This window comes from Perca fluviatilis, chromosome 22, assembly GCF_010015445.1.
Source record: "Perca fluviatilis chromosome 22, GENO_Pfluv_1.0, whole genome shotgun sequence".
Lineage (NCBI taxonomy): Eukaryota > Metazoa > Chordata > Actinopteri > Perciformes > Percidae > Perca > Perca fluviatilis.
This window is the reverse complement of record NC_053133.1, coordinates 1,853,336-1,869,769: the sequence shown is the minus strand read 5'-3', so window position 1 is coordinate 1,869,769 and position 16,434 is coordinate 1,853,336. Positions and strand designations below refer to the sequence as shown.

The 16,434-nt window shown below is 40.4% G+C and overlaps 1 protein-coding gene across 4 annotated transcripts in view; it reads left to right on the top strand.

Annotated features, from left to right (window-relative positions):
- kcnh2b (potassium voltage-gated channel, subfamily H (eag-related), member 2b) overlaps positions 1-16,434 on the top strand; it is a 378,618-nt gene that overhangs the window by 331,891 nt on the left and 30,293 nt on the right. For all 4 annotated transcript variants that reach the window (XM_039789964.1, XM_039789962.1, XM_039789965.1 and 1 more), the window contains 6 exons: positions 4,440-4,619; positions 8,019-8,122; positions 9,599-9,737; positions 13,017-13,171; positions 13,583-13,677; positions 15,670-15,810. In XM_039789964.1, the coding sequence (XP_039645898.1) occupies positions 4,440-4,619; positions 8,019-8,122; positions 9,599-9,737; positions 13,017-13,171; positions 13,583-13,677; positions 15,670-15,810 (814 nt within the window). The remainder of the gene's footprint in view (positions 1-4,439; positions 4,620-8,018; positions 8,123-9,598; positions 9,738-13,016; positions 13,172-13,582; positions 13,678-15,669; positions 15,811-16,434) is intronic.

Sequence of the window (16,434 nt, the reverse complement as noted above, 5' to 3'; positions counted from 1 at the left end):
TCGCGAGCTGGAAAAACCAAACTCTGGTCAGGCCAATCACATTGTGTATAGCGTCGGTGGGCGGGGCTTATGGCTGCTGCTGCTGGGAACAGCGGTCTTCTGGAAGACTTGGAGTTCAGCTTTTCTTTGAGAAAAGAACAAAGAACGGCACTGAAATCATTCTTAAAAAAGGAAGATGTGTATACGGATACGGCAAAAGTTTAATCTATCAACTAGCTTCTCTACCTTCTTCGTTGCTCTGCCTGGTTGTAGCGTGCAGAGGGAATTTGAAAGACAACCGTTTAACCCGCGCCTCAGATTGAGCCCTGCCAAAGGTGAGTTCCCAGACCCAACATCTGGATGTGGGTCTGGCTTGTCAGGCTATTGGTCTGATGCTCTGGTGCTGAATTTTTGCTTCAAGTTTACAGCAATTATTTGGAATAAACCTACATGGTCACACAGCATAGCATAGATGCAGAGTGGATCATTTTCACATCTTAGAAATGGACAATGGAAATGGAAAAATATATGTGAATAGGCATTTTCACCAATGATTTCTGACTTCTGAAAGCTATAGTGTGTGGTTTCTGTCTCCCCCATGAGGAATTCTAAGTAATGACAACAAAACTGTAGGCGCCTCCACATAATACAGCCTTGCGTGACCGCGCACCCCCCCACACCCACAGTGGCTCTGTGCCCATGTACTGGATTTGAAATTTGAAAGTGCTGATCTGCAGCTGGATAGGCGGGCTAGGAAATGGGCTAGGAAAGACTTTATAGCCATATTGGGAGAACAGTAATATGTTCCCCAGTTTTAGGACCACTCCTCAACAATGATCCTTGACAGGCACCTGCATAGATAGACCCCCCCCCAGGTGGTGCTCAAACACCTGCCCTTTTGGCCTCTGAGTAGATAAGTGGCCTGCAAGATGTTTTTCTTTTTCCATTTTATTTTTAAGGCTGCCCATGGCATCAATTCTCAGTTAAAAAAAGTGTTGTAATGCCTGACAACTGCATTTGAGTTGCCCCTCCCTTTTCGACTTCCCTTGTCACAGCCTCCACAGTTAACGCATGCAAACTGAGCGCAGTTGTGCCCCCAAACATTTCTGTGCACGCCGCTGCTCCTTGACATGCAGACAAGGCAACCAAGCCGTTTTCTTATATATTGCTTTCTTATGGAGTTAAGTCAATCATCTAAACTGACACATAATCCAGCTGAAATTCTCTTTCAATGCTGAAGATCAGATTAAAGGCAAAAAGCCACAAAAGAAGCAAGAAGTGAAGTTGGTTGTATTACCTACAAGCCTGGCAGAGAATCAACACCAGACGGTCATTGACTGCAATGGATCTGCAGCCATATGTGAAAAAGGCCGCTTTTAAAAAAAAATGTATTGTCCATTCCTCCAATTCCTTTCTGTCCCTTAAAAGTGATTGGGGGTTATGCTTAAAAGGGCTATAATACCTACACTGTTCATCTGATGTGGCTGTAAACACTTTCAAAGTTAACTTTGAAGTCGCTAATTAAACCTCACACTCACATTTCATTTTAAACCCAATGAGGAATAATGTGACAACAGTGTGTATCTCTTCTAAACTTTCTGGCTGTATTATAAATTGCATACTACCTGCATAGTACATACTACTGTGTAAAGCTCATAGTGTTCTTTTTAAGAGAGCGTGCATGAGAGGTAATGATTCACCTCTAGGCTAAAGTTTTTGGTGTTGTATTGGATTGCATTATCTTGTAAGGTATTTTGATAGCGTTACATGTGACAATATGGCAGCAGCGTTATTGTCGACAATAAGCCACCTTAGCTATAATGCATTCCTCCATTCATGCATTTCCGTTATTCTACTATTTATGGGTGCATACAGCAGTACACAGTGAAGGTCAGGCAAATCTCTCTTCTGGATTTGTCACTTGTGTTCTATGGCTCAGTATTTCTTCTGCCCTTGCCTTTTAGCACAGCAGCCAATCTTCTGCAGTTCACTGTGTGATTCTATAAAGCAGAGACACGAGGCAGGCTGTGCTAATACATCTGTATACTGATTCATTCCTGCTCTCGTCCAGGGCGAGTGCAGTGCAGGTGATGGAATACATTACTGCAAGTTAGGCTACTTAGAACTGCTCCATAACACCCGAGATTTCATTCTTGGCGTGTGTTTGTGTGTGACGCAGAAGTTGGAGGAAAAAAGTGTGTGTGTGTGTGTGTGTGTGTGTGTGTGTGTGTGTGTGTGTGTGTGTGTGTGTGTGTGTGTGTGTGCGCGCGCGCGCGCGTATATATACATATATGTGTTTGGAATACAGTTATATGCTGTGCCTTGTCACTTGTCCCTTTTGAGTCAAAACCCTCTTCTTAGAGCCACTGTAGTCTATATCCACGACCTTCCACTTCCGGGATTGCTCCGTTGCTGCCGGAAATTTCGCCTCATGTCCTTTTTTTCGGCCGGATGTCCCTCACCTTCCTCTCTCTTTGTGTTGTGGATTTGTGAGGACTATGGTTAACTGCTCCTCAGATCTCTGCAGGGTAAATCCAGACAGCTAGCTAGACTATCTGTCCAATCTGAGTTTTCTGTTGCACGACTAAAACTACTTTTGAACGTACACATGTTCCACCAAAACAAGTTCCTTCCAGAGGCTATTTTGCGGTAGAACTCGCTGCCTGGGAGGGTAACCTTAAGAGGGTCGAGGCCTTCAGAACAGCTCTTGTCATCTTCAGAGGACACTGGCTCTATTGCCGTAATTGCAAAATGCTGTTGTTATAGCCACTGAGTAAGCACAGCACTCATGTTATGGAAGTCAATGTATATTTCATGGAGCTGCTACGTGTGTGTGTGTGTGTGTGTGTGTGTGTGTGTGTGTGTGTGTGTGTGTGTGTGTGTGTGTGTGTGTGTGTGTGTGTGTGTGTGTGTGTGTGTGTGTGTGTGTGTGTGTGTGTGTGTGTGTATGTGTTCATAGTTTGCATGTTTGCCAACTCATTTTCCATCACTTTGTGTACACAGTCTCATGGTGTTACAGTATATTCTTCTATCTATTTTTCCCTTCTATCCTCCCCTATTCTGTCATTCCTTCTTTTCTCCACCTCCTTGCTTTCTCAACCCTTTAGCCCCCTCTTTTTCTTTTCCTTTAATCCTTCTTCCCTCGTCTTTTGCTTCATCACTTGCAGGGATGCAATGATGCATTGTGAATCGGTTAAAAATCAAGATGAATGTTTGAGGTTAAAAACGGGTTAAGAAGAAAAATAAATAGATTTTTAAATGGCCTAGAGCGTAATCTACTTTTGATTTCACTTCAAACGCTCTACTATTTGTTCTTAGTTCATTTATTTAAGGAGATTTTTTTCTACCAAGTATTTAATTAGGTGTTTTGATGTGGAATTTGTTTTCAAAATCTAATTATACATATTTTCATTTACTTTATGTAATTGAAGATAAAATACAATTCCTCTGTCACTTCTGATAAGAGGACACATCAGTTGTTTTGCACTGTTTGTATAAAAAAGGAATATGTTCTGTCATTTGTCTGCAGCTCATTCTGTTAAACAAAATCGTATCGTGAACTTAACATCGTGAATCATATTGTATCGTGAGTTGAGTGTATTCTCTCTCACTCTCGCGCGTGTGTGTGTGTGTACATGACGGAAAGCTGTGTCAGATGTTTGGGTGACCATACAGATGTTTTTTTTATGTTTGTGTTTTAAAGCTATAATGCGTAGTTTCTGTCTCCCCCATGAGGAATTCTAAGTAATGACAACAACAACACTGTCAGCGCGTCCACATGATACAAGCCTTCTGTGATCGTGCACCCCCTCCATGCAGTTACTAGTAACCAAGGAGGATTAAAAAACATGACGGACTCTTCAGAAGAGGTCATTATCTTCACTCCAGTTTCTGCGTGGGAAAGTCTCCAGACGCCACAATCTTCTGACCGTAGTCCTACTGAGAAATCCAGAGAGAGTTGTGTGGAGCTGATAGTCTTAATCAGCTTTGTAGCAACTCATTTAGAAATGGCTTGAATGTAACGGACGTTCATTAACCCTTGTGTGGTGTTCATATTTTTGTTACCCAGCCAATGTTCCCAGGTCTGGTGGACCCATCACATTATTAGGCTTTTTAAATCTATACAGCAGTAGTAAAGTACAGTATTTGCCATTTACCCCTGTGAGATCACACTTATGATGGGGGGTGTACAGTCATTGAAAATAAGTTATTTTTTATGTTCTTCACGGAAAATGAGCCAAAGCCAATGAATGTGAGTTAGAAGAAATACTAAATAGCATAATTTTTCTTTTAGCAAACATTGAAAATGGGTCCCACAGACCCGAACACCTGACAAGGGTATCAAAAAGCTACGCACTAAGCCTTAAGTGGTATCTGTTGATTGTTGGAGCAGATGATGCAATAACATTTTCTGTGTGAAACAGACAAAGTTTGATCTTTTCTTATCTTATCTTACTCAGGTGCTGTCTCTGGGTGCCGATGTGTTGCCAGAGTACAAGCTCCAGGCCCCCCGCATCCACAAGTGGACGGTGTTGCACTACAGCCCGTTCAAGGCGGTGTGGGACTGGCTCATCCTGCTGCTGGTCATCTACACCGCCATCCTGACACCCTACTCAGCTGCATTCCTCCTCAACGACCAGGTGGGCTCTCATCTCGGGGCAGAATCATTCAACAGACTGATGTCAAGTCATGGACATTTTATTTATATTGCCCAATCACAAATGACCAAATTGCTTCATAGTGTGTAGCATACCCTCCGAAAGATGGCCTGACACTTGGACTGCTGATTTTAGATTTATTGGAAATCCCAAAACCAACGTAAGAGCTAGTTACAAAAGAAACAATACAAACAACAAATGCATTAGCTACCTTACCATATCGTTTCAGAGCATTAGCGTAGTTTAGCATTAGTTCATAAGCCTAGCATTAGCCTATTAAACAGAAAGCTAGCAACAGCTACAATTGTTCAAAACTACTTCAAAACACCACCAACATCTAAATATTACAGTATTATGATAAATACTAACCTTGTACCTCTTCGAAAGAGTGCTAAAACATTAAATCTTTCACTGTATATGCATGTTACTGTTTCTCCTCTTTACCATCACATGTGGCAGAAAAAACTAGTTAAGTTGTCAGTGGGTGACTTTCAAAATAAAAGCCCCTCTATTTAGAACAGGAAGTAAGGCACTTGGTCTTAAACCAGGTGAAAATACATAATAAAAATAACTGTTCAACAAGGTTATTTCTTCTGTAGAGCTAAACATATACTGGGTTATTTACATAGGGCTTTACGACATACGATCCTTGATAGCAAGGTTTAAAAGTTTTGAATTTTCAATTAGTTTTTTTATTTCAGTTTTGACATTTCGATTTCTAGTTTAGTTTTAGATATTTTTCAGAGTTTCAGTTTTTCAGAAAGCTTTAGTTTTTATGAATTTATTTTTAGTTAGTTTTTTCTTGGGGCCAGGTTGAACGTCTCAGAAGTATGTAGCTACGTAAATATTAAAAATGCACGGTTGGAGAATAGACATGATGTTAAATTTTGAATCTACTTTAGTCTACTTTAGCAATCATGCCCATAGACTGTATATAAAGAATACTTCACAGTGCCATCTCAGGTCAAGTCCATTCAATGTCCGTAGTTCAAAGTCACGAGAGTTGACGGAAATTCATTATTTACTTTTATTTTTTTATTTTTTAACCTGGCAATATAGTTTCAGTTTAGTTTTAGTTTTTAGTAAGTTTCAGTTTACTACAAATATTTTTCACTGCTTAGTATTATTGTACACAGAGGATTTCCATGGCACTGAATATTTAGTCTAACTAAAGGTAGCTAGTATGTCTCAGGACAATGTATCTTTTGTCAAATATAAAGTTTATCATAGCTTTTGTTTACACCTGATTTGTGTGTTAAAGCGCCGTAGCTTCTCCTAAGACTTGGATCCTGCTGAAAGCCCTGTTTTTACGATGCAAATTGCAAATTCTCACTCCCATCTCGTAAAATACGGACTCTTGGTTGTTGTTATTGAGGCTAAAAGTCTCCTTTAGCGCCATATAACACGCTGTAACTAAACCCACTTGGTCGGGACTATTGGCGTCCCTTTTTATGCAGTTATGTTAAGGACAAGGTCTGTGACGGTTTAAGAAGAAAGCGACTTTAGAAAACACACAGGACACGAACCCCAGTCTCCTGGGTGCAAGTCCTGTGTTTGAACCATCCGCCACCCCAACTATATCAAGATCAAGATGAACTTTATTGTCCCACATCGTGGGAAATTTGTCTTGGGCACTCAACCCATGCTGCAGCCATAGTAAAAACAAATAAACACAGACAGCATGTACAAACACCAAATACTGTACAATACTATACCACAGGCCATACTATGGTCCTGATGATGTATAAAAACCCAACACGGTGTCATGCAATACATTGGTTAAACATTACTCAAAACAAATAAATTAAATTAAATTAAAAAAGAGAGATCACAAATACAACAATTACATATCTCCATCGTCATGCAGGCCTGTTCTGCCTTTTACTTGCGGGCTATTTAGAAGCTTAATAGACACACTGGGATAAATGAGTTTTTAAAACGGTTAAGTCTGCAGCGAGGAACTCTAAACCTCCTACCGGATGGCAGCAGCTCATATTCTGCGTGCAGAACGTGAGACGTGTCGCTAACAATTCTATTGGCTTGTCGCAAGGAAGCCTGTTCATAAATAGTCTGCATGGATAAGTGCTCGTTAACACCAATGATCTTCCATGCAGTATGAATCAATCGGAAAAGTTTAGTTTTCAACTGCACAGGGAGGTTGCCAAACCGAGCTGTAATACCGTACCTGACCAGGCTCTCCAGGACTGCTTGATAAAATATCAACATCATTTTTTTATCTACGCCATGAATTCGCAAACGACGTAAGAAATGCAACCGCTGCTGCAATCTGCAGCGGAGACTGTCGACATGTGTGCTCCAGGTTAGTGACTCGTCAATATGAACACCAAGATATTTGTATGAGTGGGCCTGAGTGATGGTTTGGTTGTGGATGACCACAGGCCTGTGGTCACCGACTCCCCGAGGGTCAAACACCATCTCTTCAGTCTTGGAAAAGTCTAGGACAAGGTGGTTATCATCGCACCAATTCACAAACTTTTGGATTTCCATAAAATAATCAGATGGGTCACAGTTCTTTTTCAGCAGAGATAAAATTGCAGTGTTGTCAGAAAATTTAATGACATGATTATTTGGATAAAAACTTCTACACTCATCTGTGTATAAAGTGAAAAGGACAGGTGAGCTGACACAGCGCTGGGGGGCTCCTGTGCTCAACATTTACAGATAGAGTCCCATTAACGCTGACCTGCTATCTACGATTGGTTAAGAATGAGTGATACCATTTTATAATAAAGGGGTGTACTTTAAAATCATCGTCTCTTAACTAACCTCCCTACGCGGAATTTCGGCCTTACATACTACTCATATATATATATATATATATATATATATATATATATATATATATATATATATATATATATATATATATTTCTTGTCCTGCCTATGCACCACCTGTCTATACTTGTATATCACATTGCACTTTTCTGCTTTTTTTGCACTTCTGGTTGGACGCAAACTTGTACACTGCTTAATGACAATAAAGTAGACTCTAATCTGAATCTAATGTACTCACTAAACCCGTGTAGCTGCTGCTCTCCCCACTACGTTATACAAACACTGTCCAAACATCTGTATTTTACGAGTTCGGAGTGAGAACGGGTTGGTTTTTCCACTTCTTCATTTTTGGTCTACATATTACGTATGTAAATCATCTTGAAACCTCTAATGCTAATCCGTTTGAAGGAGGTACTCACACAGCACTGTTCTATTTTTATCTTCTCTTCTCTGTTTTTCTACTCTGCTCTCTTTTACATTCTCCTCTCCTCTTCCCTCCTCTCTTCTCCTCTCCTTTCCTCTCCTCTCCTCTCCTCTCCTCTCCTCTCCTCTCCTCTCCTCTCCTCTTCCCTTCTCTCCTCTCAGGAAGAGGTAGCCAAGCAGAATTGTGGTTACTCCTGCTCGCCTCTCAATGTGGTGGACCTCATAGTGGATATCATGTTCATCATTGACATCCTCATCAACTTCAGGTATGACTTTAAACACATTAGTATATAGTATAATAATAATAATAGTAGTAGTAGTAGTAGTAGTAGTAGTAGTAGTAGTAACGAGTTACAACAGTGGTTGTTATTTGTAGAAGAAAGTGCTCCAGCAGAATTATTCGTAACAAATACAGAAATGCTGCAGGTCTAATTCCCTAACCCTGTGCTCTGTCCTCATCAAACTGTTATTAGAACTGGTTGTAAAAGAAGAAACTCTGGTTAGCATTTGTGATAATAGGAATGGTTATCGAAGAATATGGTACACAGTGGTTCTCACAGTTGTAGGGCATTATCCAATAGTGTAGTTTAGTGGTCATCACCTACTCCCCGATAGTCGATGAATGGTCAAATATATGCAGGTATATATATATATATATATATATATATATATATATATATATATATATATATATATATATTTGGATATATTGGCATTGGGTACTTTCCATAAAATCATCTCTCAATGCAAATCAAACCAGCTATTAGGCTAACTGAATTAAAACCATGCCAATCTCTAGGTATGGTGAAGGGTATGTGATGATGGGGGAGGGGGGCTATTTTAATTCCAAAGGCCAAGGGAACTTTATCAGGATGCATAGTATCCTGGATCCATGAAATAACTGGCCTTTAAAAATAAACATCTGCCTGCCTCTATGGGAATTTAACATAGGGGTGGACTGACTTTAGTGTCCAGCGGTTTAGACATTAATGGCTGTGTGTTGAGTTATTTTGAGGGGACAGCACATTTACACTGTTATACAAGCTGTACACTTCATACTTTACATTGTAGCAAAGTGTCATTTCTTCAGTGTTGTCCCATTAAAAGATATAATGAAATATTTACTAAAATGTGAGGGGTGTACTCACTTGTGAGATACTGTGTATATATATATATATATATATATATATATGCAGTCTCGCCAATAAACTTGAATGTCCCCAGATTTCATGAAGTTTATGAATGTTATTTGTTCATTGAAAAACATCAATAGTGGAATAAGGACTCAGATTATTAACTATATTTACTATATACTTTTCCTCAGATGGCAAGTGTAAACAAAAAAAAGGCTATGAACAGTGCAAACAGATATTCAAAACTTAGCCTAAACTGATAAACTGACCGCTTGCTCGCTGTCGCTACAGTCCTCATTTATTATCCTCATTTTGCACTCCTGGTTAGCGAACATGTCCGCTCCATGTCAGCTGCTTTACCGCCTTGCACTACAGAAGGACTGGTTTACCCACACCGCCCCTGCTGCATATCTGATGGAATTACATGCATGTTAAGACCACAGATGAACAAATATTCGACAACAATGCGCCGCGTCGATTAGTAGATTTGATGGTCGAATAGTTGAATAGTCAGTAGTAGTAGAACAGTTGTAGTTGTAGCGTCATAAGTATTAGAATAACAACAATTAAAGTCAGTAATTTTTATATATTCTGCATTCTTTCTCTCAGGACAACATATGTGAATGCTAATGATGAGGTGGTGAGCCACCCGGTGCGTATCGCCGTCCACTACTTCAAAGGCTGGTTCCTCATCGACATGGTGGCTGCTATTCCCTTTGACCTGCTCATCTACCGCAGCGGAGAGGAGGTAGGGCATGATGGAGGGAGACATGCTTTTTTGGGGGGTTTTGCACAATAAAATCGAAGCAACAGAAACACAACTTTAAAAACAAGATTGTGCAGGTGAGATTAAGGAAACCCCTAGGGGCTTAGAGAAGGAATCTCACCTCAGTAGAAGAAAAAAAGATGTACTATAGCTAGGGCCGGGTATCGTTAAAAAGATTTTGAGACTGATACTGATACCAATAACGTGACTTTGATACCGGTTTCTAAACAATTGGTAGAAGCATGCTGCATGCTGATTGGCTCAGTGACGCTGATGAGATTTACTCCTTTAGGTATTGAAATTTGGTATTGAATGACGAGGCATTTTTCGATACTTGATACTAAGGAGGCAATTTGTTAGTCGGTACCCAGCCCTGATTATATTATATATTATTATATTATATTATTATTATATATTATTAGAAAAGTCCTGCAATCTACAAATTAAACACAAGTAAGCATGGAATTAAATAACAAGCATAAGGCTGGCTACATGAAACAGAGGCATAACATAAATTAAAAGAATATACCTAGATATGAAAAGCGCTATATAAATTCAATTTATTATTATTATTATTATTATTATTATATGAGTAAGTAAGTTACATTATCTTTGTATAGCACTTTTGAAAACACGCAGTTACAAAGTGCTTCACACACACACACACACATGCACAATATATATGAACAGATGAATAAGAATACATTGGGATGATGATGTGTGGACTATGGTTGGCTGTTTATTCACTGCAGAGAAGGTGTGAGGGAGGAAAAGACAAGTGGTAGGGAGATGGAGAGATAGAGAGAACAAGAGAGAAATATTGTCGCTGCATTGACATTGTGTCTCTGCCAGTGTCTTTATGTAACGGAATAAAGAGGAGAAAACAGAACAAAGAGGGAAAGGGAGGAGGAAGACAGGGAGCTGGAAGATAGGGAATAGGATGAAGAAAGAGAGAGGCAGAGGTAGTTTAGTTTTGTGTTTCCTAATTTAATTTAATTGTCTCCAATGGGAAGTTGATTTGCAGCCAGCTGCAGTGGACCGTGTCTACCTTGCATCATGCAATGCACTGTACAAAATGCTAGTGAAAACATGAGTGAATTGTATTGGGAGAAAATTGTATCCACAGTTTAGAGTTTTTTTTAAGTGATTTGTTAAGGAAAAATAACATTCTCTGCGTCCAGCTTGTCCAGTGTCAGGATTTGCCGTTTTTTTTCTCTGTTTAACATCATTGGAAATGTGCGGAAGAGAATTTGGGCCACGTGTGAAAAATGTATTTGAGTTCTGAGTTCACAGTCAGAATTCTGACCTTTTTTCTCAGAATTCTGACTTTAAACTCAGAACTCAATACATTTTTTTCACATGTGGATCTAATCCTCTTCCGTAGAAATGTAATAATAATGTAACCTTTGAGTTTTTGACTGCTAGTCATATGAAAACAAATAATTTCAGTCTGATAAGCTTTCATTTGTTGGTTTAGGTCCATAATTTCCCAATAATGTCATATGAAGTTTTCTTAGAAAGAACTATGTCTGTGTATACAAATCAACCGCTCTTTACTCTTACACTACTGTCTTTTTAAGACACTCAGCAGTTGACTGTATAGTTAGCAGTAAAGTGGGATTTCACGTATGTAATCATTGTCATTTTGTGTCATTGAAAGCTGTAGATTGGCACAAAGGTAATTCTTACACTATTAAGATTTGACACATTGCATTGTGTGATTGTTAGCAAAAAGTATATGCTATTGACACAACTTTTTTAAATCAAACATTAAAATTCTTAAGGGTACTATATAGAACACACATATAATTCAAACATTCAATACTATCTATGTAATTTGGTACTAACAATAGAGATTCTTTTGGAAAGCAAAGCTCCATTTATTGGTTCCAGGAAATTACAGACATGTAGAATTAAGTGTTAACAAATTTTCACCATTTTCTAATAAACCAAAGGATTTAGCAATAGATTGAGGAAAATAATCAGATTAAGGGGGTACTCCAGCGATTTAGTGTTGTAGCTTCCATAAGGTTGAGGGACATACAAGAGACAGTTTAAAAAATGAACAGTCAAAATCACGGCAGGAGAGGCTGAGATGTCCTGACTTTAAGTATGGGTCAAGCTACACAAATGCTGGATCCTACATTTCCCATAATGGGATAGCATCTTTCATTAGAGCTTCCCTGCCTCCTATGCCCAAACTTGAAATGCAGTATATAACAGAGGCAAATATGCAGTCATACACGATACACAGTATAGTTCAGACACTGCGTAATGAGGTCCTATGGATTGCTGTATAATTGAAAAGTGAAGTGATGGAGGTGTTGGTTGGAGAATTTAAGTGAAGTGGCAGGTGGGTGTCTAGAGAAATGGGTGGGAGTTAGAGGAAGAGGATGGGGAGGGAGGGTTACACTGTAGGCTGCCGGAGACCCCTGAGGAAACTTCCCACATAATACTGTAAGGATGAAAACTGCTGAGGCCGAGGGTGATCCCTCCACACAGCAGCTCAGCCCAGGGTAATTCCATTGACAGAGTGAGCAGTACTTGAAATGCATCTATAAGTAATGGGAAGAGTGTAAGTAATAAAAACAGTTGTTATTTTTAGCAATTAAGCTACCCACCAAGACAAAAGAGATGGGTGTGGAAACTCCCCAACATTGAAATACTGCCCGGGGAAAGCTTTGCCAAGGTTCACTTCATAGATGCAGTCCAGAAGGGGACACAGAGCCAAGAAAAAGTGGAGATTTTCCTCACCAGACAACTATTATTTACTGCCAGGACACAAACACACACAAACACACACATACACACACGCACAGAGCACTGGGCTCTCTGCCAGCGCAGTAAGCGTCCTGTTCTTTATTTGTTGTATGGACATGAAGGGGAGGGGGGGCAGCTGAATACAAGTAGTAAGAAGAGGGAGTAGACAGTCCACAGTAATGAAAGGAAGTCAGGATTTACCACCTCCACAGTGAGTCCCTTTGAGACAAGGCCATGGCTGCCCCACGTGTGTGTGTGTGTGTGTGTGTGTGTGTGTGTGTGTGTGGTTTTTTTTTGTGTGTGTGTGTGTGTGTGTGTGTGTGTGTGTGTGTGTGTGTGTGTGTGTGTGTGTGTGTGTGTGTGTGTGTGTGTGTGTGAGAGACAGCAGGTGGGAAAGCTGTGAGGAGACATCAGAGCCAAGGGACTTTGCTCTCTGCCATGTTTTACAATAACCATATCTCATTACCAATACCTATTCTCTGTCTCTCCATCTCCCATCAGACCACCACTCTTATTGGTCTGCTGAAAACTGCTCGTCTCCTGCGATTGGTGCGTGTAGCCAGGAAGCTGGACCGCTACTCGGAGTACGGCGCAGCTGTCCTCTTCCTCCTCATGTGCACCTTCGCCCTCATCGCTCACTGGCTGGCCTGCATCTGGTACAATGCCATAAGACTGTCTACTTAAAGAGGAGTAATGTGGGAATAATCCTGCCTCTGTGTGACTGCGTACATCACAGCTGGTAGCATATGGGTGCTAGTGCTAGTCACAGTATTGATTTTCTCAACTTCAATACAATGCTTTAAAAATATAGTTTTTCATGTTTTTTTATAGAGGTGTACTGTATGTTCTCAAGCACCAAGTTCATTTTTTTCTGACCACAGTCAAATTGTAGAAATTGAAACTGCAGAAAATGAGTATTGGAACAGTCTAAAATTTCTGAATCAATGTGATTCAAATAAATCACTATTAGGTGTTTGAAAATGAATTTAGTCTATCTTTGGGCTAATTATTGCCAACATCAGTAATTATGTACATCCAATCATGTTGTAACTGTTTATCTTTCCCAGGTATGCCATTGGTAGCGTCGAGAGGAATGGTTCAATTGGCTGGCTCCACACGCTGGGGGACCAATTGGGAAAGCACTACAACAGCTCCATCCTAGGTACTGAGAGGAAAGATAATGCATTACTGGTTAGAAATATTGCAGTGTTACTGTCTATACAGTACTGGTTAGCTCAGCTTTAAGCAAATAAATAGAAAACCAGGGCTGCAAACTTGTCACATTTTGGCAAAACTGACCGTTTACGTGATTTGTGCAAATCCAATGAGCATTTTGGGGGGGGATGGGGTCAGGGTTGGCATACTGTATACGTCGCCAGAAATAGAACACATGCAATATAGCTTTGCTCTGCGTGTGTGAGACAGAGCCGCTTGTTTTAGGGTGAGGGGTTGTGTACTTGTTTTTTTTTTAAGAATATTTTTGGGGCATTTTAGGCCTTTATTAGACAGAAGAGCTGCAGAAAAGGGTCGTAGGTCGAAATTGAACCTGCGGCCGCTGCTGCAAAGATTGAGCCTCTGTATGTGGGGCGCACGCTCAACCAGGTGAGCGACCCAGGCACCCCGTGTGCTTGTTTGTGTGTGCGGTGAATCGATATCACATCGATATTCTACTTGGTATTTGGATGGCGAGACGCCACCTGGATGCGCGCGACAGATGTGTTTATAAAAATGCAGCGCAGTGACGATACAGACATTTTATACACCTGACGTATTTACCGTGGACCTGCCGATGTGCGTTCCACCCTTGCAGGGTTATTGGAATTTGGGGTCTTGTTAGCTTAACAAAGGGATGATTTTCTATGTTTAAGGAGAAAAAACACTAGAGTTTTAACACTTAGGCTCCTATCCTGCACCCGGCGCAGTGCAGCGCAAAGCCCGACCCAAGTGTCTTCGCTAGTTTAAGACTGACGAGGTTGTTAGTTTCCCGTCCAGCGCCCACATCGTTTAAATAACAAATGCACCTGCGCTCATCTTTGCACCCATGGGCGTGCTGGTCTTACAGGGCGGTGTGTTCAGGTGCATTCTGGGCGTATTGCTATCGTGAGGCAGCGCAAAGTGATCGCACCATTGACCAACAAAAACCTGGTCTAAAGTCAATAACGCAGCATTTCATTGTTATTTTAACAGAGCATTAGTAAAATGCTCCTAGGCTCGTGCACAGCGCACACACACTATGCTTGTTACACACACAGGGACGCACAGCAGCACACACACATGCAAAAGATTAAATGTCAAATAGTATTATTTGATCTGCTCGCACGCTTTCACTTCACACATGAGCAGATCAGTTTCTTCTCCTCTTCTTCTTCTCCTCCTTCCTGTTTATCAAATCCTCCATCATAACAGCAACGCTCCAAGGTCCTAACGCGCCTGGCTTTTAAAGGGAATGGGAGATGATCTCTGATTGGTTCAAAACACACCTATAAATTAATGAAGACACTAAGTACAACCTTTTTGAACCATGCGCCCGGCGCACGGACTCTTATAGCAAAAATGGATTCGTACACGCACTGAACGCACCTGCGCCAGGCGCTTCACGCCGTGCACTTAGATCATTAAAATAGGGCCCTAGGTTGGAACTTTTTGTATCAATTGTTGTAGTTTTTTTTTTATAGTTCTTTGTGGTTTTAGGAGTAGCTGCAGCAGCAGCAGCCCTACTTTCAGCATCTGCAGTATGAGCAAAAATAATAATAATAAAATATATATATATTTAAAATGATTTTTTCAGTACTATATCCATTTGAAAGGTCATGGAATTTAGTTTTTTAAACTCCCCTCCACAGAGAATTTGAATACTGTCAACCTACAATGGAAAAATTCCCTGAACTGATGCCCCCCTATATTACTTTTAATAGATTAATAGATAGAAGTAATAATATTAATTCTGGGGCGAGTTTTTCCCTATATCCTCATGCTAAAATTGACAGTAATTCCACATTTTAAAGCTGATATTTTCAAAAAATAGAATCATCCCAGGGGGCATGTGTTTGCATCTCTGGAAAACGTGCTTCGTCAAAATCAAATGATCATGGTCATTCTGCTAGGAAAAAAAACGTTTTGAAATCTTTGTGTAACCTCTAAATATCCACTCCAGGTTCGGGACCCTCCATCAAAGACAAGTACGTCACAGCTCTGTACTTCACCTTCAGCAGCCTGACCAGTGTGGGATTTGGAAACGTGTCCCCAAACACCAACTCTGAGAAGATCTTCTCCATCTGTGTCATGCTCATAGGATGTAAGTACTGATATCATGCTAGAGGTAGCTGTTCCTTGGCTTCAGGCCTGGGTGAAAGAAAGTGTTTTAATAAAAATGTCAAAGTAGGTGAGAAATTGCTTAGTACACTGACAATTTATGTGATACGCACTGAAATAAAGCAATGGGGACACCAGATGTCACATCAGATTGAATCACATGACCGAAGCATCTCTCTTTCTCTGCTCCACTATCTTTACTCGCCCAGTCATATTACTTTACACCAGATAGTGTCAATTAGAGAGTTTTAAATCACTAAGATGATGTTTTTTATATATTTTAATTCCGACAGTTACAGCAGCTGGAGAAAGCCATAGCTTATATGTTCTGAAACCAAATTGCTTAATGATTTATTCATAAAATTCATCAGCAGGGATTGTAATATCTCCTTGCATGCTCATCAACTCAATTTCCTCTCTACAGACTACATAGTAATTACCTCTGCAGGTTGGTAGAGCCCTGGACCTCACTGATCAGGCAAACCATAGGATGTGAAAATGAATATGATGTTGCACCCGGCGCAGCGTAGCACAAAGCCCGACACAAGTGTCTTTGCTAATTTAAGACCGACGCAGCAGTCGTTTAAATAGCACATGCACCTGCGCC